The sequence below is a fragment of the Orcinus orca genome, chromosome 5 (genome assembly GCF_937001465.1).
Source record: "Orcinus orca chromosome 5, mOrcOrc1.1, whole genome shotgun sequence".
NCBI lineage: Eukaryota > Metazoa > Chordata > Mammalia > Artiodactyla > Delphinidae > Orcinus > Orcinus orca.
The window spans coordinates 55,542,365-55,559,432 of NC_064563.1; the positions used below are offsets into that span (position 1 = coordinate 55,542,365).

Consider the following 17,068-nt stretch of genomic DNA (forward strand, 5'->3'; position numbering starts at 1 on the left):
GATCTGTTTCCAGACAATTTTGGATGTTCCTATGGAATTGTTTTGTTCTAAAAAATTTGAAAATTTTCTTATTTTCAAAATCCTCTTAGGTTTCAACTTTAAAGCTTATATCTTTTACATAGGAAATATCTTTATGGATAATCTGAATAATCACTGGTGCTACAAAAATTCACTCTGGCCTAAAATGCTTTATTTGTTGTGATGTCAATTATATTGACTAGTATTGTACTTTTTGTCTGTCTACTAAAAGTCTTCTTATATTTCATGGTGCATCACTAATTTCACGATCAGTTTACATCCACACGAAATTCACCCACAAAATTACAAGATCAGAGATGATTAATATGTCTCAAGTGATTTAGTCTTTTTCTGAATCTTAGTAAAAGTTCTTTATGCTTCATTTTATGCTTTTTTTTCTTACATTGTGCAGAACACTCTTAAAACATACATCCGTTTATTCTAAAACTTAAACTACAGATATAAATGAAAGAGATTTTTATAGCAGAGTTAATTTTTATGAATAAATATGAATAAATTATGCCTGCATGAAAAGAAAGGCATATTTATATGCTTTTATATTACCTGACTAAAGTAGTGAATAGTTTTAGGACAGTCAATTTTTTTATTATTATTTTTATTTTTTTAAATTATTATTATTATTTTTGCGGTACGCAGGCCTCTCACTGTTGTGGCCTCTCCAGTTGCGGAGCACAGGCTCCGGACGCACAGGCTCAGCGGCCATGGCTCACGGGCCCAGCTGCTCCGCGGCATGTGGGATCCTCCCGGACCGGGGCATGAACCCATGTCCCCTGCATTGGCAGGTGGACTCTCAACCACTGCGCCACCAGGGAAGCCCAATTTTTATATTTTTTAAATTTAAGTATGAAAATTAAATTACAAATAGGAATAAGTATAATAAAGCATTTTGGTCCCCAAACCTTAACTACAATAGTGTGTGTAGCAGATAAGGAGGCTAAGTTTGTGACTGTTTAATCTATTGTCTTTAAAGTATATTGGTTAAACTATGAGTTATGGTTGTAACTACAAAAATTGATCATTTTTATTCTCTTTGAGGTTATCTAACGTAGTTTAGAATTACTAACATATAAGATGATTTCCCCAGTCTTTAAAAGCTATCCTGTTTTACAGATTATAAGAAGAATATATGAACACATGAACTTTTAACTTTACAAAGCAGGGTATTTTTTAAATTTATCTTCATTATTGTTTCCTTAAGTACTTATAGGAATCCCATCAAATGTTGTCATGACTAAAATGAACTTGATTTCTAAGCCTTTCTTCTATCATTCCACTTAAAAGATTAGGTGGGCCTGGTATTGGGGAACAAACAGTTAGATGGAACATTATAAGCAACTTGGATAAGAAGAGTCAAAGTGTAAGCATCTCATGAACCTACAAACTAAACAAAACCATCTCTTGAGGACACCAGCTGCTTTCTGTGATGGAGCCATGGACCCCGCTATAAAATATGGCATATATAATGATTTCTTAGCTAATTGAGAATCATGTGTTTTCCTTCAGCACTATGGAGAGAGTTTGAAGAATCTAGGAGTCCTCAAGCTTTACTAGAAGGGAATTGAAATAGTGTAAGAAAATCTGTTACATATTCTGGAAATTTAGTCAATGAAAAAACATGGAAACTTTAATACATTTAAGAAGAGAGCTCTTAAAAGGGAACATTGCATAAAACATTTTTTTTTTTTTTTTTTTTTTTTTTGCGATATGCGGGCCTCTCACTGTTGTGGCCTCTCCCATTGCGGAGCACAGGCTCCGGATGTGCAGGCTCAGTGGCCATGGCTCACAGGGCTCAGCCGCTCTGCAGCATGTGGGATCTTCCCGGACCGGGGCACGAACCCGTGTCCCCTGCATCGGCAGGCGGACTCTCAACCACTGCACCACCAGGGAAGCCTGCATAAAACAAGTAAAAGTTAGATATTATTTTTAAAAAATTAATCAACCTGTATCTATCAAAGTGGACAGCATTTTTAAGTCATAGTTGGAGAACCAATGAATTTTTTTTAATCATAGAGAAAACATTTTATCATTACAGATCTTAAGAAGCATACAGCTGAAGAAAATCCTGACAAAAGCACTCTAGAAAAAGCTATTGGATCACTAAAGGAAGTAATGACGTAAGTACATTATTTCAATTTTTTATTGCTCCTTAGATTTAGAATGGAATTGGTAGAACAACTAGAATAATAAATGGTGAGAAAAATATCAGTAGCATAATTCTGTAATAGTATCTAAATTATTTTATAGCAGTGTAGTCACACATTAAAATGTTAGAAGTATTGTTAAGCATACAATAATTAATTTAAAACATATTTCTGAAGGTATTGAACTATTATGCAGAGAGTAACAATGGTTTAGAAATTTGAAAATTGTAAAAAATACACTAGTAGACATTTTCTTCATATACCTCCAGTCTTAGCTTGTTTTTGTCTTCATATTCTTATAAACTACCCAAATGGAAATTGGGAATTTGACCATGATGTAAAGAAGAAGTTTATAATACTTTTTTCACATTAGCTTTGACTTTTTGTTTCTTACTTTGAATTCTATGGAATTAAATTGATAACAGTTTGTTGGAGATGTATTAGAAGTATAAACTCAAAGAAATTTACTAGGGAACTTGATTGTTAAACTTAAGCTGTTTACTGTAGGTTTAACTTGAAGACATAGCATTGATCAGAAATGATTTTTTCCTGACTAATATGATCAAAATTGAAAACTCTGTTGCTGTTAATTGTTTTGCTTCATGAAGGGCGAGGGCATTTCACTTCTTTGAGCTTTACATAATAAACATATTTAATAGATTTAAATGATTTCTGAGATTCCATGAGGTGCTTCTATGTGAAATAGCGTTTCTTAAAAATACTTGCAAAGGAGCTCCTAGAGAGAAAGATTACTATCTCTAGTGAAAGGATCCAGCAGTGGCATAATGCTCAAATTAATGAATACCAGCTTCTGTTGCTGCTGAAAGCATTATGCATATTTTGGCTTTTGCTTATGTTTGTATATTATATGTTAATCAGCCAGCCTTCATGCTTTTGCTTTGTTATTTTGGGATCAGGATAATAGTGTTTTTCAACACTTTGTGGTTTAACGTACTCACACGTTATTTAACTTGATCCTTTCTACAAACTACGAATTAAGCAGTGAGTGTTAACGTATTTTCATAAAAGAAAAAAGCTTTTAGGTTTGTTGATTTTTTTCCATTCTCTGTTTCATTCATTTTCACTCTGATCTTTATGATTTCTTTTTTCCTGCTTGCTTTAGATTTAGCTTGCTCTTTTTTCCTCCCCAGTGTCTTACAGTAGAAGGTTAGGAAACTGATTTGAGATCTTTTTTTTTTTTTTTTTTTTTTTTTTGCTGTACGCGGGCCTCTCACTGCTGTGGCCTCTGCCGTTGCGGAGCACAGGCTCCGGACGCTCAGGCTCAGCGGCCATGGCTCATGGGCCCAGCTGCTCCACGGCATGTGGGATCCTCCCGGACCGGGGCACGAACCCGTGTCCCCTGCATCGGCAGGCGGACTCTCAACCACTGCGCCACCAGGGAAGCCCCGAGATCATTTTTTTAATTGTACACTTTTTTTTTCCACTTCTTTAAATTTATTTATTTATTTATTTTTGGCTGCACTGGGTCTTCATTGTTGTCTTCTTTGCTGTGCGGGGGCTTTCTCTAGTTGCGGTGAGCAGGGGCTACTCTTCATTGCGGTGTGCAGGCTTCTCATTGTGGTGGCTTCTCCTGTTGTGGAGCACAGGCTCTAGACGTGCAGGCTTCAGTAGTCGTGGCACGTGGGCTCTAGAGCGCAGGCTCAGAAGCTGTGGCACACAGGCTTAGTTGCTCCGTGGCATGTGGGATCTTCCTGGACCAGGGCTCAAACCCATGTCACCTGCATTGGCAGGCAGATTCTCAACCACTGCGCCACCAGGGAAGCCCCTAATTGTACACTTTTATAGCTATAAATTTCCCTTTAAGCATTGCTTTAGTCATATTCCATAAATTTTGTGTTTTTGTTTTTGTTTATCTGAAAGTATTTTCTAATTTCCCTTGTGATTACTTCTTGACCCATTGGTTGTGTAGGAGTGTTTTGGCTAATTCCCACATATTTGTGAATTTTCAAAGTTTCCTTTTGTTATCAATTTCTGATTTTACTTCATTGTTTATGGAAAATATACTTTGTATTATTTCAGTCCTTTCAAACTTTTTGAGGCCTATTTTATGGCTTAACCTGGAGAATGTTCCATGTACACTTGAGGAGAATATATTGTGCTCTTTTTCATCATTTTACTTTCAGTCTATTTATGTCTTTGTATGTAAAGTGTATCTTTTGTATACAGGATATAATTGGCCTTGCATTGTTTCCTGTCTCACAGGAATTGACTTCCAGTGACTTGAGAACCCTGTTTCGTTATACTTTGATTGTTTTTATTTTTTTAGTTGTTTCAGGCAGAGTATATTTTTTTCATCCTTATTCCATCTTGTCCATTAGTCTTAATTTTTATTTCAGTGAAATGATTAGCATATGACTTAGGAATGATTTGCATAAAACCTTACCTGAACTTACACTTAGATTATGAGAACCTGAAGTTTATACCATTGTAACGTATTTTAGGAAGTGAGTGAGTATAGTGAGTATAATTTAAAAAAAAGACACAATATTGTAAGGACTAAAGCAAAATATACTTCTCTGAAGGGTTGTATGAAATTTTTTTTAATGTAGTGGGATACTTTTAGGGAATATTTTAACTGATACAGGTATCAAAATTAAGATAGACTCACATGGAAGGATTTTTGTTTGTGACACGAGATGTATGTATATACAGTTTTTATAGTCTTGTTCTAAAAGTAACCTTATTAATTTTTCAGCCATATTAATGAGGATAAGAGAAAGACAGAAGCTCAAAAGCAAATTTTCGATGTTGTTTATGAAGTAGATGGATGTCCAGTAGGTATTCATTTTTGATGATTGTGAACTTATTTTCTTTTTCTTGTTAACGGTGGACCCTTGAACAACTGGGTGTTAAGGGCATCAGCCCCACCAGTGCAGTAGAAAATCTGCATGTAACTTTATAGTTGGCCCTTTGTTTCTGTGGTTCTGTATTCATGGATTCAACCAATCATGGATCGTGTAGTACTTATTTATTGAAAAAACACTGTGTATAAGTGGACCAACACAGTTCAAACCTGTGTTGTTAAAGGCTCAACTGTATTTAGATTCTGCAGTTATAATATAAACAGAATCTCAACACAACTTTCTTTTAAATTATAACTTTTACAAATTATTTGCTATAAAGTAATCTTTTTTATTAATATTTTCAATCTATTCAGGCTAATCTTTTATCTTCTCACCGAAGCTTAGTTCAGCGAGTTGAAACAATTTCTCTAGGTGAGCACCCCTGTGACAGAGGAGAACAAGTAACCCTCTTCCTCTTCAATGACTGCCTAGAGGTAAAGTTGTCCTTAATACAGTATAATAACACTGCTGTTTTGTGTGACTTCACTGAATGTTTAAAACCAAACTTTGATTTAATTACAAAAACTTTAAATTAATTTAATTAAGTGATTAAAGTAAATAGCTTAAAGTGAACTTAATCACATTTTTTTGATGAGGCTGGTTGTTGACTTAATACTATTAATTGAATGCTTTTAGGAGAAGGCCTAATATTAAGAAATGTGATGATTTTTTATGACTTCAGATCCAAGTCACAATGAAAATTTAGTTTATTTCCATGCAAATAAATGCTTAGGTGAAGAATTTTAGGAACTTCTTATATCTATGTATATTTCTTCAAGATTTACAAAATAATTATGAGTTCTTTTTGAAATTTAAGTAGATTTTTCCAGCAAAGAAATCAGTATTTTGTTGAAGAAGGAGATAAGTGAATTATTTAATACAATGAATTTATAATCCCCTGATTTCTTCCTTAAGTCTGCAGGTTTTAGAGTGAGTTAATGATTAGTTTATCAGATGCGGTGCAATGATTCTAATTCTAAAATTCTTATCTATCCAAGTTAAATTTTTTCCCCATATTAGTCCTACAGGCAGATTGAATTATATTTATGTGCTTTTTCAACGCCTTTCTTTCATTCTTTTATTCGTGTATTTTTAATCAACTAAACAGTCTAATTGGGGGATATAAAGGAATGTATTTTCCTTCATCTCAGAAAATAGAACACATTCTGTCTTCTAATGATAAAGTCATTAACCAGGAGACTCATTTGACATTTGTGTTATTGGGTAAGTTTTTGTTGCATTCATTGAAGTGATTTTGATGAGTTGCCTTTTTCTTTAAAATTTATACTTCTTCCTTTTATTCCTTTCTACTTCATTTCTTATCTAGTGCTACCCTCTTGTATCATGCACATTAGTATTTTTTTTTTAACATCTTTATTGGAGTCTAATTTTTTTTTTTTTTTTTGCGGTACGTGGGCCTCTCACTGTTGTGGCCTCTCCCGTTGCGGACCACAGGCTCCAGACGCACAGGCCCAGCAGCCATGGCTCATGGGCCAAGCCGCTCTGCGGCATGTGGGATCCTTTCGGACCCGGGCACGAACCCGTGTCCCCTGCATCGGCAGGCGGACTCTCAACCACTGCGCCACCAGGGAAGCCCTGGAGTATAATTGATTTACAATGGTGTGTTAGTATCTGCTTTATAACAAAATGAATCAGCTATACATATATCCCGATATCTCCTCCCGCTTGCATCTCCCTCCCACCATCCCTATCCCACCCCACTAGGTGGTCACAAAGCACCAAGCTGATCTCCCTATGCTATGTGGCTTCTTTCCACTAGCTATCTGTTTTACATTTGGTAGTGTATATATGTCCATGCCAGTCTCTCACTTCATCCCAGCTTACCCTTCCCCCTTCCCGTGTCCGCAAGTCCATTCTCTACGTCTGCCTCTTTATTCCTGTCCTGCCCCTAGGTTCTTCAGAACCTTTTTTTTTTTGTATTCCATATATATGTGTTACCATATGGTGTTTGTTTTTCTCTTTCTGACTTAACTTCACTCTGTGTGACAGACTCTAGGTCCATCCACCTCACTACAAATAACTCAGTTTTGTTCTTTTTATGGCTGAGTAATATTCCATTGTATATATGTGCCACATCTTCTTTATCCATTCATCTGTTGATGGACAGACACTTAGGTTGCTTCCATGTCCTGGCTATTATAAATAGAGCTGGAATGAACATTGTGGCACATGACTCTTTGTTTTTTTGGGTTTTTTTTTTAATTTTTCAATTTTATTTTATTTTTTTATACAGCAGGTTCTTATTAGTTATCCATTTTATACATATTAGTGTATATACGTCAATCCCAATCTCCCAATTCATCACACCACCACTCTCCCCCTTGGTGTCCATAACATTTCTTCTCTACATTTGTGTCTCTATTTCTGCCCTGCAAACTGGTTCATCTGTACCATTTTTCTAGGCTCCACATATATGCGTTAATATACAATATTTTTCTCTTTCTGACTTACTTCACTCTGTATGACAGTCTCTAGATCCATCCACATCTCTACAAATGACCCAATTTTGTTCCTTTTTATGGCTGAGTAACATTCCATTGTATATATGTACCACATCATCTTCATCCATTCATCTGTCAATGGGCATTTGTGTGTATTGAAGAATCCTTGCATTCCTGGGATAAACCCCACTTGATCATGGTGTATGATCCTTTTAATGTGCTGTTGGATTCTGTTTGCTAGTATTTTGTTGAGGAATTTTGAATCTATGTTCATCAGTGATATTGGCCTGTAGTTTTCTTTCTTTGTGACATCTTTGTCTAGTTTTGGTATCATGGTGATGGTGGCCTCGTAGAATGAGTTTGGGTGTGTTCCTCCCTCTGCTATATTTTGGAAGAGTTTGAGAAGGATAGGTGTTAGCTCTTCTCTAAATGTTTGATAGAATTCACCTGTGAAGCCATCTGATCCTGGGCTTTTGTTTGTTGGAATATTTTTTATTTTATTTTATTTTATTTATTTTTTTGTTGGAATATTTTTTATTTTATTTTATTTTATTTTATTTATTTTTTTGTTTGTTGGAATATTTTTAATCATAGTTTCAAATGCAGTGCTTGTGATTGGTCTGTTCACATTTTCTATTTCTTCCTGGTTCAGTCTTGGAAGGTTGTGCATTTCTAAGAATTTGTCCATTTCTTCCAGGTTGTCCATTTTATTGGCATATAGTTGCTTGCAATAGTCTCTCATAATCCTTTGTATTTTGTTGTTATTTTTCCTATTTCTTTTCTAATTCTATTGATTTGAGTCTTCTCCCTTTTTTTCTTGATGAGCCTGACTAATGGTTTATCAATATGGTTTATTTTCTCAAAGAACCAGCTTTTAGTTTTATTGATCTTTGCTATTGTTTCCTTCATTTCTTTTTCATTTATTTCTGATCTGATCTTTATGACTTCTTTCCTTCTGCTAACTTTGGGGTTTTTTTGTTCTTCTTTCTCTAATTGCTTTAGGTGTAAGGTTAGGTTGTTTATTTGAGATGTTTCTTGTTTCTTGAGGTAGGATTGTATTGCTGTAAAGTTCCCTCTTAGAACTGCTTCTGCTGCATCCCATGGGTTTTGGGTCATCGTGTATTCCTTGTCATTTGTTTCTAGGTATTTTTTTTTTTTTTTTTTTTTTGTGGTACACAGGCCTCTCACTGCTGTGGCCTCTCCCGTTGTGGAGAACAGGCTCCGGACGCGCCGGCTCAGCAGCCATGGCTCACGGGCCCAGCCGCTCCGCGGCCTGTGGGATCCTCCCGGACCAGGGCACGAACCCCCATCCCCTGCATCAGCAGGCGGACTCTCAACCACTGCGCCACCAGGGAAGCTCTCTAGGTATTTTTTGATTTCCTCTTTGATTTCTTCAATGATCTCTTGGTTCTCAACTAGTGTACTGTTTAGCCTCCATGTGTTTCTAATTTTTCCTGTAATTGATATCTAGTCTGATAGCGTTGTGGTTGGAAAAGATACTTGATACGATTTCAGTTTTCTTAAATTTACCAGAGCTTGATTTGTGACCCAAGATATGATCTCTCCTGGGGAATGTTCTATAAGCACTTGAGAAGAAAGTGTATTCTATTGTTTTTGGATGGAATGTCCTATAACTATCAATTAAGTCCATCTTGTTTAATGTATCATTTAAAGCTTGTGTTTCCTTATTTATTTTCATTTTGGATGATCTGTCCATTGTTGAAAGTGGGGTATTAAAGTCCCCTAATATGAATTTGTTACTGTCGATTTCTCCTTTTATGGCTGTTAGCATTTGCCTTATGTGCTCCTATGTTGGGTGCATAAATATTTACAATTGTTATATCTTCTTAGATTGATCCCTTGATCATTATGTAGTGTCCATATTTGTCTCTTGGAATAGTCTTTGTTTTAAAGTCTGTTTTGTCTGATATGAGAATTGCTACTCCAGCTTTTTTTTTTTTTTTTTTTTTGTGGTACGCGGGCGTCTCACTGCTGCAGCCTCTTCCGTCACGGAGCACAGGCTCCGGATGTGCAGGTGCAGCGGCCATGGCTCACGGGCCCAGCCACTCCGCGGCACGCGGGACCCTCCCGGACTGGGGCACGAACCCGTATCCCCTGCATTGGCAGGCAGACTCCCAACCACTGCGCCACCAGGGAAGCCCTCCAGCTTTCTTTTGATTTCCTTTTGCTTGGAATATCTTTTTCCATCCCTTCACTTTCAGTCTGTATGTGTCCCTAGGTCTGGAGTGGGTCCCTTGTAGACAGCATATGTATGGGTCTTGTTTTTGTATCCATTCACCCAGTCTGTGTCTTTTGGTTGGAACACTTAATCCATTTACATTTAAGGTAGTTATCGATATGTATGTTCCTATTACCATTTTCTTAATTGTTTTGGGTTTGTTATTGTAGGTCTTTTCCTTCTTTTGTTTTTCCTGCCTAGAGAAGTTCCTTTAACATTTGTTGTAAAGCTGGTTTGGTGGTGCCGAATTCTCTTAGCTTTTGCTTGTCTGTAAAGGTTTTAATTTCTCCATCAAATCTGAATGAGATCCTTGCTGGGTAGAGTAATCTTGGTAGTAGGTTTTTCCCTTTCATCACTTTAAATATGTCCTGCTACTCCCTTCTGGCTTGCAGAGTTTCTGCTGAAGGATCAGCTGTTAACCTTATGGGGATTCCCTTGTATGTTATTTGTTGTTTTTCCCTTGCTGCTTTTAATATTTTTTCTTTGTATTTAATTTTTAGTAGTTTGATTAATTTCTGTCTTGGTGTGTTTCTCCTTGGATTTATCCTGTATGGGACTCTCTTTGCTTCCTGGATTTGATTGACTATTTCCTTTCCCATATTAGGGAAGTTTTCAAGTATAATCTCTTCAAATATTTTCTCAGTCCCTTTCTTTTTCTCTTCGTCTTCTGGGACCCCTATAATTTGAATGTTGGTGTGTTTAATGTTGTCCCAGAGGTCTCTGAGACGGTCCTCAGTTCTTTTCATTCTTTTTTTCTTTATTCTGCTCTGCGGTAGTTATTTCCACTATGGTGTCTTCCAGGTCACTTATCTGTTCTTTCTCAGTTATTCTGCTATTGATTCCTTCTAGAGAATTTTTAATTTCATTTATTGTGCTGTTCATCATTGTTTGTTTGCTCTTTAGTTCTTCTAGGTCCGTGTTAAACACTTCTTGTATTTCCTCCATTCTATTTCCAAGATTTTGGATCATCTTTACCATCATTACTCTGAATTTGTTTTCAGGTACACTGCCTATTTCCTCTTCATTTGTTAGGTCTGGTGGGTTTTTACCTTGCTCCTTCATCTGCTGTGTGTTTCTCTGTCTTCTCATTGTTCTTAACTTACTGTGTTTGGGGTTTCCTTTTCGCAGGCTGCAGGTTCGTAGTTCCCATTGATTTTGGTGTCTGGCCCAGTGGCTAAAGTTGGTTCAGTGGGTTGTGTAGGCTTCCTGGTGGAGGGGACTGGTGCCTGTGTTCTGGTGGATGAGGCTGGATCTTGTCTTTCTGGTGGACATGACTGCATCTGGTGGTGTGTTTTGTGGTTTTCTGGTGTCTGTGACCTTATTATGATTTTAGGCAGCCTCTCTGCTCATGGGTAGCGTTGTGTTCCTGTCTTGTTAGTTGTTTGGGATAAGGTATCCAGCACTGTAGCTTGCTGGTCGTTGAGTGGAGCTGGGTCTTAGCGTTGAGGTGCAGATCTCTGGGAGAGCTTTCGCTGTTTGATATTACATGGAGTCAGGAGTTCTCTGGTAGACCAGTATCCTGAACTTGGCTCTCCCACGTCAGAGGCACAGGCCTGACACCTGGCTGGAGTACCAAGACCCTGTTAGCCACATGGCTCAGAAGAAAAGGGAGAAACAAAGACATAAAGAAAGAAAGAAAAATAAATAAAATGAAGTTATTAAAATAAAAACGTTATTAAAAATAAAAAAAATAAGAAGTAATTTAAAAAAAGAAAAGAAAGAAGAGAACGACCAAAGCAAAAAACAGATCCACCAATGATAACAAGCGCCAAAAAGTATACTAAAAAAAAAAAAAGCAGACAGACAGAGCCTTAGGACAAATGGTAAAAGCAACGCTATACAGACAGAATCACACAAAGCAGCACACACATACACATTCACAAAAAGAGAAAAAGGGGGAAAAAAATCTATGTATTAAAAAAAAAATAGGAAGAGAGCAACCAAAGCAATAAACAAATCTACCAATGATAATAAACTCTAAATACTAAACTAAGATAAACATAAGACCAGACACAAATGAGATGCAGAAAGCAAACCCCAAGGCTACAGTTGCTCCCAAAGTCCACCTCCTCAATTTGGGATGATTCGTTGTCTATTCAGGTATTCCACAGATGCAGGGTACATCAGGGTGACTGTGGAGATGTCATCCGCTGCTCCTGAAGCTGCAGGGAGAGATTTCCTTTCTCTTCTTTGTTCCCACAGCTCCTGGAGTTCAGCTTTAGATTTGGCCCTAACTCTTCGTGTAGGTCGCCTGAGCGCATCTGTTCCCACCCAGACAGGACGGGGTTAAAGGAGCAGCTGATTAGGGGGCTCTGGCTCACTCAGACCGGGGGGAGGGAGGGGTAAGGAATGTGGGGCCGAGCATGCCACGGCAGAGGCCCACATGACGTTGCAACAGCCTGAGGTGTGCCATGTGTTCTCCCGGGGAAGTTGTCCCTGGATCACAGGACCCTGGCAGTGGTGGGCTGCACAGGCTCCCAGGAGGGGAGGTGTGAGTAGTGACCTGTGCTCGCACACAGGCTTCTTGGTGGCGGCAGCAACAGCCTTGGTGTCTCATGCCTGTCTCTCGTGTCCGCGCTGATAGCCACGACTTGCACCCATCTCTGGACCTCATTTAGGCGGTGCTCTGAATCCCCTCTCCTCGTGCACCCCAAAACAATGATCTCTTGCCTTTTTGGCAGCTCCATACTTTTTCCCGGACTCTCTCCCGACTAGCTGTGGTGCACTAGCCCCTTCAGGGTGTGTTCACGCTGCCAACCCCATTCCTCTCCCTGGGATCTGACGGAAGCCCAAGCCTCAGCTCCCAGCCCCCGCCTGCCCCGGCGGCTGAGTAGACAATCCTCTTGGGCTGGTGAGTGCTTGTCGGCACCGATCCTCTGTGTGGGAATCTCTCCACTTTGCCCTCTGCACCCCTGTTGCTGAGCTCTCCTCCATGGCACTGAAGTTTCCCCCCCGCCCACCCCCCGTCTCCACCAGTGAACGGGCTTCCTAATGTGTGGAAACCTTTCCTCCTTCACAGCTCCCTCCCACTGGTGCAGGTCTCGTCCCTATCCTTTTGTCTCTGTTTATTCTTTTTTCTTTTGCCCTACCCAGGTACGTGGGGGAGTTTCTTGCCTTTTGGGAGGTCTGAGGTCTTCTGCCAGCGTTCAGTAGGTGTTCTGTAGGAGTTGTTCCACATGCAGATGTATTTCTGATGTATTTGTGGGGAGGAAGATGATCTCCGTGTCTTACTCCTCCGCCATCTTGAAGGTCTCCTGCACATTAGTTTTTAAAGTATAAATACAACGGAATCTTAGAGAAAAAGCCAGGTACAGTTACAGGTGCAATAAAATCTCACCAAAAATTTACTTGTGTTAAAGAGTTTTGTTGTTGTGAGGTTAGTGAAAAATGGTATTTTCATTTGGTCAGTACTGACACAAAACACAAAAGTAAAGGCAGTGAAAATACTGTACACAATTGACCTTACCCTGAACTGAGAAAGTTATAAAAAATCATGAGACAGATAATTCTGAACTGCTTGTCTCCCCTGTAATGAGAGCTTTAGCCTGCTCTGCTTTTGAGAACAGGGACTAGGTAGAGTCAATTTTTGATCATATTTTATTTGAATCTGCAGTATCATGCTCACTGAGTACCATGTAGCTGCTTAGTAGTTCTGTTTGTTTGCTTTCATTAAAGCTTTTGTAAGTTTTTCCTGTTGACGTTCATAGGTCAGCTGGCTCCATTCATCTAATAGATTAGGTTATCTGTACTTCCTTTGCTAATCCATTCTGGTCTTTATCCTCTTAATCCTTAGATAGTTGAGACTTACTTTAAATTTTACATCCCTTTCAATTTTTGTGAAGTCTTCTACAACTGGCTCATTGACTTACCTTCCATTTTAATTCCTGCCATTGGTCATTCCTTGTAGCCTCCAAGTCTGTTATCTGATACCCTGGTTTCTCACTTCCTTCATCTTCCTGAATTCAGTGACTTTCTGTTCTACTCTCTCTTAGTCTCCATGTCAGAATCACATTAACTGTAGCATTTCTATTTCTAACATTAAATTTGAACTCCAAATTTATAATTTGGACTTTTAGATTTATAAACTCTTATTCTTTAGCTTGTTTGTTTAAAAAAAAAACAAAACTTTGAGCAAATTTGGAATGAAGAGAATGATAAAAGTTATAAGCATTTAAAATAGATAAGATCTAAACTGACTTCGCTTAAACATGACAGGTGATGTATCTATATTTTGAGTTTTTACCTTGATGGACTAGCATTTGTATCATCAATATTAGCACTTGTCATTGTTTTTCCTTTTTAAAAATGAAACTTAGAATTATTTATTTTGCTTAGCTAAATTAAAAGTATATTCAAATAGTACAGTGGAAATAATTATTTAAAGAATCAGCTTTTTTCATATATTAATGTAAATGGGCCTTTAATATTTGATATGTATCATAGATCTGTGTCATATTTCTGCATCAATGTGAATATGATACTGACTGCCTTTTGATCTTTTCTCATTAGCCAACACAAGCTATCAACAGTACATTTTTCAGCCTTACTTTGTCATATTCATGATGATGACCAGTCAATCTTAATTCATTAAGTAGCTTAACCTAAATCATTTTGTGTTAATGTCTTTCAGTTGATGATTATAACCCCCAAAGAAATGTTCTTTTAAAAAGGCAAAATAATATACTAGGATTTCATGGAAATGAAAACAATAAATTTAAAGACCTTATAAAATTCATAGAATTCAAATACATCATGAGTCACAGGGTCCTTTCTGATTTTGTTCCTGTCTTCTCCAGCATTACTTTACCTGTCTTCCTTTGCATGAGTTCCCAGTTTAGGTAAAGTTATATCTTAACATAGCACCTTGACTTTATAATTTGTATCAATTTTTAATGTATTATTTAGTTACTTTAATTTTCCTGTTTGTCAATAGTATGTAGGTATCATGAGAGCCAGAACCATTTCTGTATTATTCACTCCTTTATCCTCAGTGCCTTGCAAAGCATCTGAGATAATTATGTATTCTGCTCTTACACTGAAATCAATTATCTTTTGAACCCAAGGCAGCAATCCCAGAGCAACTATTCCCCTTTCTGAATTCAAGGCCTTTTATTGGAGGTTCCGTCATCCTTTGATCCTGTTACTTCTCACAGTGCTTCTAAGTTCTTTCACACCTCTGGGATCTTTTCCATATATCCTGTTTTCCTGACTTTTGAGCTCTTCTCATATAAACATGAGCATTCCTGCTACATAGTTACATGTATGAATTTGTCACATGGTAACTATGCTTCTTATCAGATAATAATTTTGGAATGACTGGTAGTTAAATAAGCTGCATATAGATTTATGTGATTAGTGCCATTTAACTTTTAAGCATTTGGTGTTTGTTTTTATGTTACTCACGATGACTTTTTTTTTTTTTTCTATAATCAGATAGCAAGAAAACGACACAAGGTTATTGGCACTTTTAGGAGTCCTCATGGCCAGACCCGACCCCCAGCTTCTCTTAAGCATATTCATCTAATGCCTCTTTCTCAGATTAAGAAGGTGCTAGACATACGAGAGACAGAAGGTATGGTCATTGGATAAACTATTGGCTAGATAAAAATAGTTTATATTCATTGAAAGTTTGATTCCCTTATATATATTCTTTAAGCTGGTATATTATCTTTAAATATTGTTGGTTAGTTCTGGCAAAGTAATTGTTCTTATACTTCAACTACATCTCTAGGAACTGGGAGATTTTTAGTTCAAATGAAAATACTATCTCAGTCTGAAGGATATCTTCATCTCTTAAGGGACAGAGAGCTTTTAAGTGGTTACATGTCAAAATAGAGCCCATTCCCACACTAAAACTTATTTTTATTCCTTCAGAATCCAAAGACAATTGTAATCTATTACCTGTGCCCCACAGCTTATAACCTTCCCTGTTGCCAATGGCTGTATTGTTAGGGATACACTTAGGATATGACAGGAATAGATGTGCATGAGTAAGTACACCCAAAGTAACTATGGTAGACTCAACATGGGCTCAAATGTGTATTAAGGAAAGCTTTTACTCTATACTTTGGGAGTGTTAGAGAGGATTCTTTGAAGGCCTGAAATTGGGAAAAGTTTATACCTACTGGCGCAGTATCAGTTTTTAAAATAGTACCTAGTGATGTGCATGCCTGGCAATATTTTGCTTGTTTAGGCATATATTTTTACAGTGTAAACTGGTTCCATTACTGATCCCATCCTCAAATGATGGAAAGCTTTTAATTTATGAGAAACAATAAAAAAACCCTTGAATGGCAACTTACATTGCTATCTTTACTCAATTGTCAAATTCTGGATTTATTAAAGGTTACATAGAACATTCACTTAAATGATCTCTATATTTTTGGATTATAATTAGGGAAGACTTCATTGTTTAAAATAGGTTCTGTTTTAGCATCTTGGTCATAATACATTTTGTAACAATTTGAGTATTTTATTTATTTGAACTTGATTTAAATAGGTTGAATTATTGAATTATTCTTACAATGTCACTTTATTTTAAAACTTAAATTCTAGAATTCTAAGAAATGATATAATCTAATTTTTTAAAACTCCATCAAAGAAAATATGAAATGTCATGGAAAATACTGCTTACTTAACAATATCATTGTTGGTTCCTCACATGGTACATACTATTATAATTCTTTCCAGTGTTTCAACTTAATATGATGCTATTCTTTGTCCAGTTAAAAACAGAGGGGAGGGCTTCCCTGGTGGCACAGTGGTTGAGAGTCCGCCAGCCGATGCAGGGGACACGGGTTTGTGCCCCGGTCTGGGAAGATGCCACGTGCTGCGGAGCGGCTAGGCCCGTGAGCCATGGCCGCTGAGCCTGTGCGTCCAGAGCCTATGCTCCGCAACGGGAGAGGCCACAACAGTGAGAGGCCCGTGTAACGCAAAAAAAAAAAAAAAAAAAAAAAAAAAGGCAGAGGGGACAGAAAAGGTAGAGAAGAGATAATTTTTTGGAGTTTCATTGCTCTGAGGGAACTTGTGTTACGTCTGTCATTTTCCAAGGAGTAACATTTAATGTTTGTGATTATTCTGGAACCCTAGATTGCCATAATGCTTTTGCCTTGCTTGTGAGGCCACCTACAGAGCAGGCAAATGTGCTGCTCAGTTTCCAGATGACATCAGAGGAACCTCCAAAAGAAAACTGGCTAAAGATGCTGTGTCGACATGTAGCCAACACCATTTGTAAAGCAGATGCTGTAAGTTCTTAAACCACTATTATAATGAAAGTTTAAACTCCATGGTAATATACAGACTAAACGTGTACGTTTCTAATGA

The 17,068-nt window shown here is 37.5% G+C and overlaps 1 protein-coding gene across 10 annotated transcripts in view; it reads left to right on the top strand.

Annotated features, from left to right (window-relative positions):
• ECT2 (epithelial cell transforming 2) overlaps positions 1-17,068 on the top strand; it is a 64,213-nt gene that overhangs the window by 32,167 nt on the left and 14,978 nt on the right. For all 10 annotated transcript variants that reach the window (XM_033429502.2, XM_004270536.4, XM_049709774.1 and 7 more), the window contains 5 exons: positions 2,072-2,153; positions 4,897-4,975; positions 5,359-5,478; positions 15,179-15,317; positions 16,835-16,989. In XM_033429502.2, the coding sequence (XP_033285393.1) occupies positions 2,072-2,153; positions 4,897-4,975; positions 5,359-5,478; positions 15,179-15,317; positions 16,835-16,989 (575 nt within the window). The remainder of the gene's footprint in view (positions 1-2,071; positions 2,154-4,896; positions 4,976-5,358; positions 5,479-15,178; positions 15,318-16,834; positions 16,990-17,068) is intronic.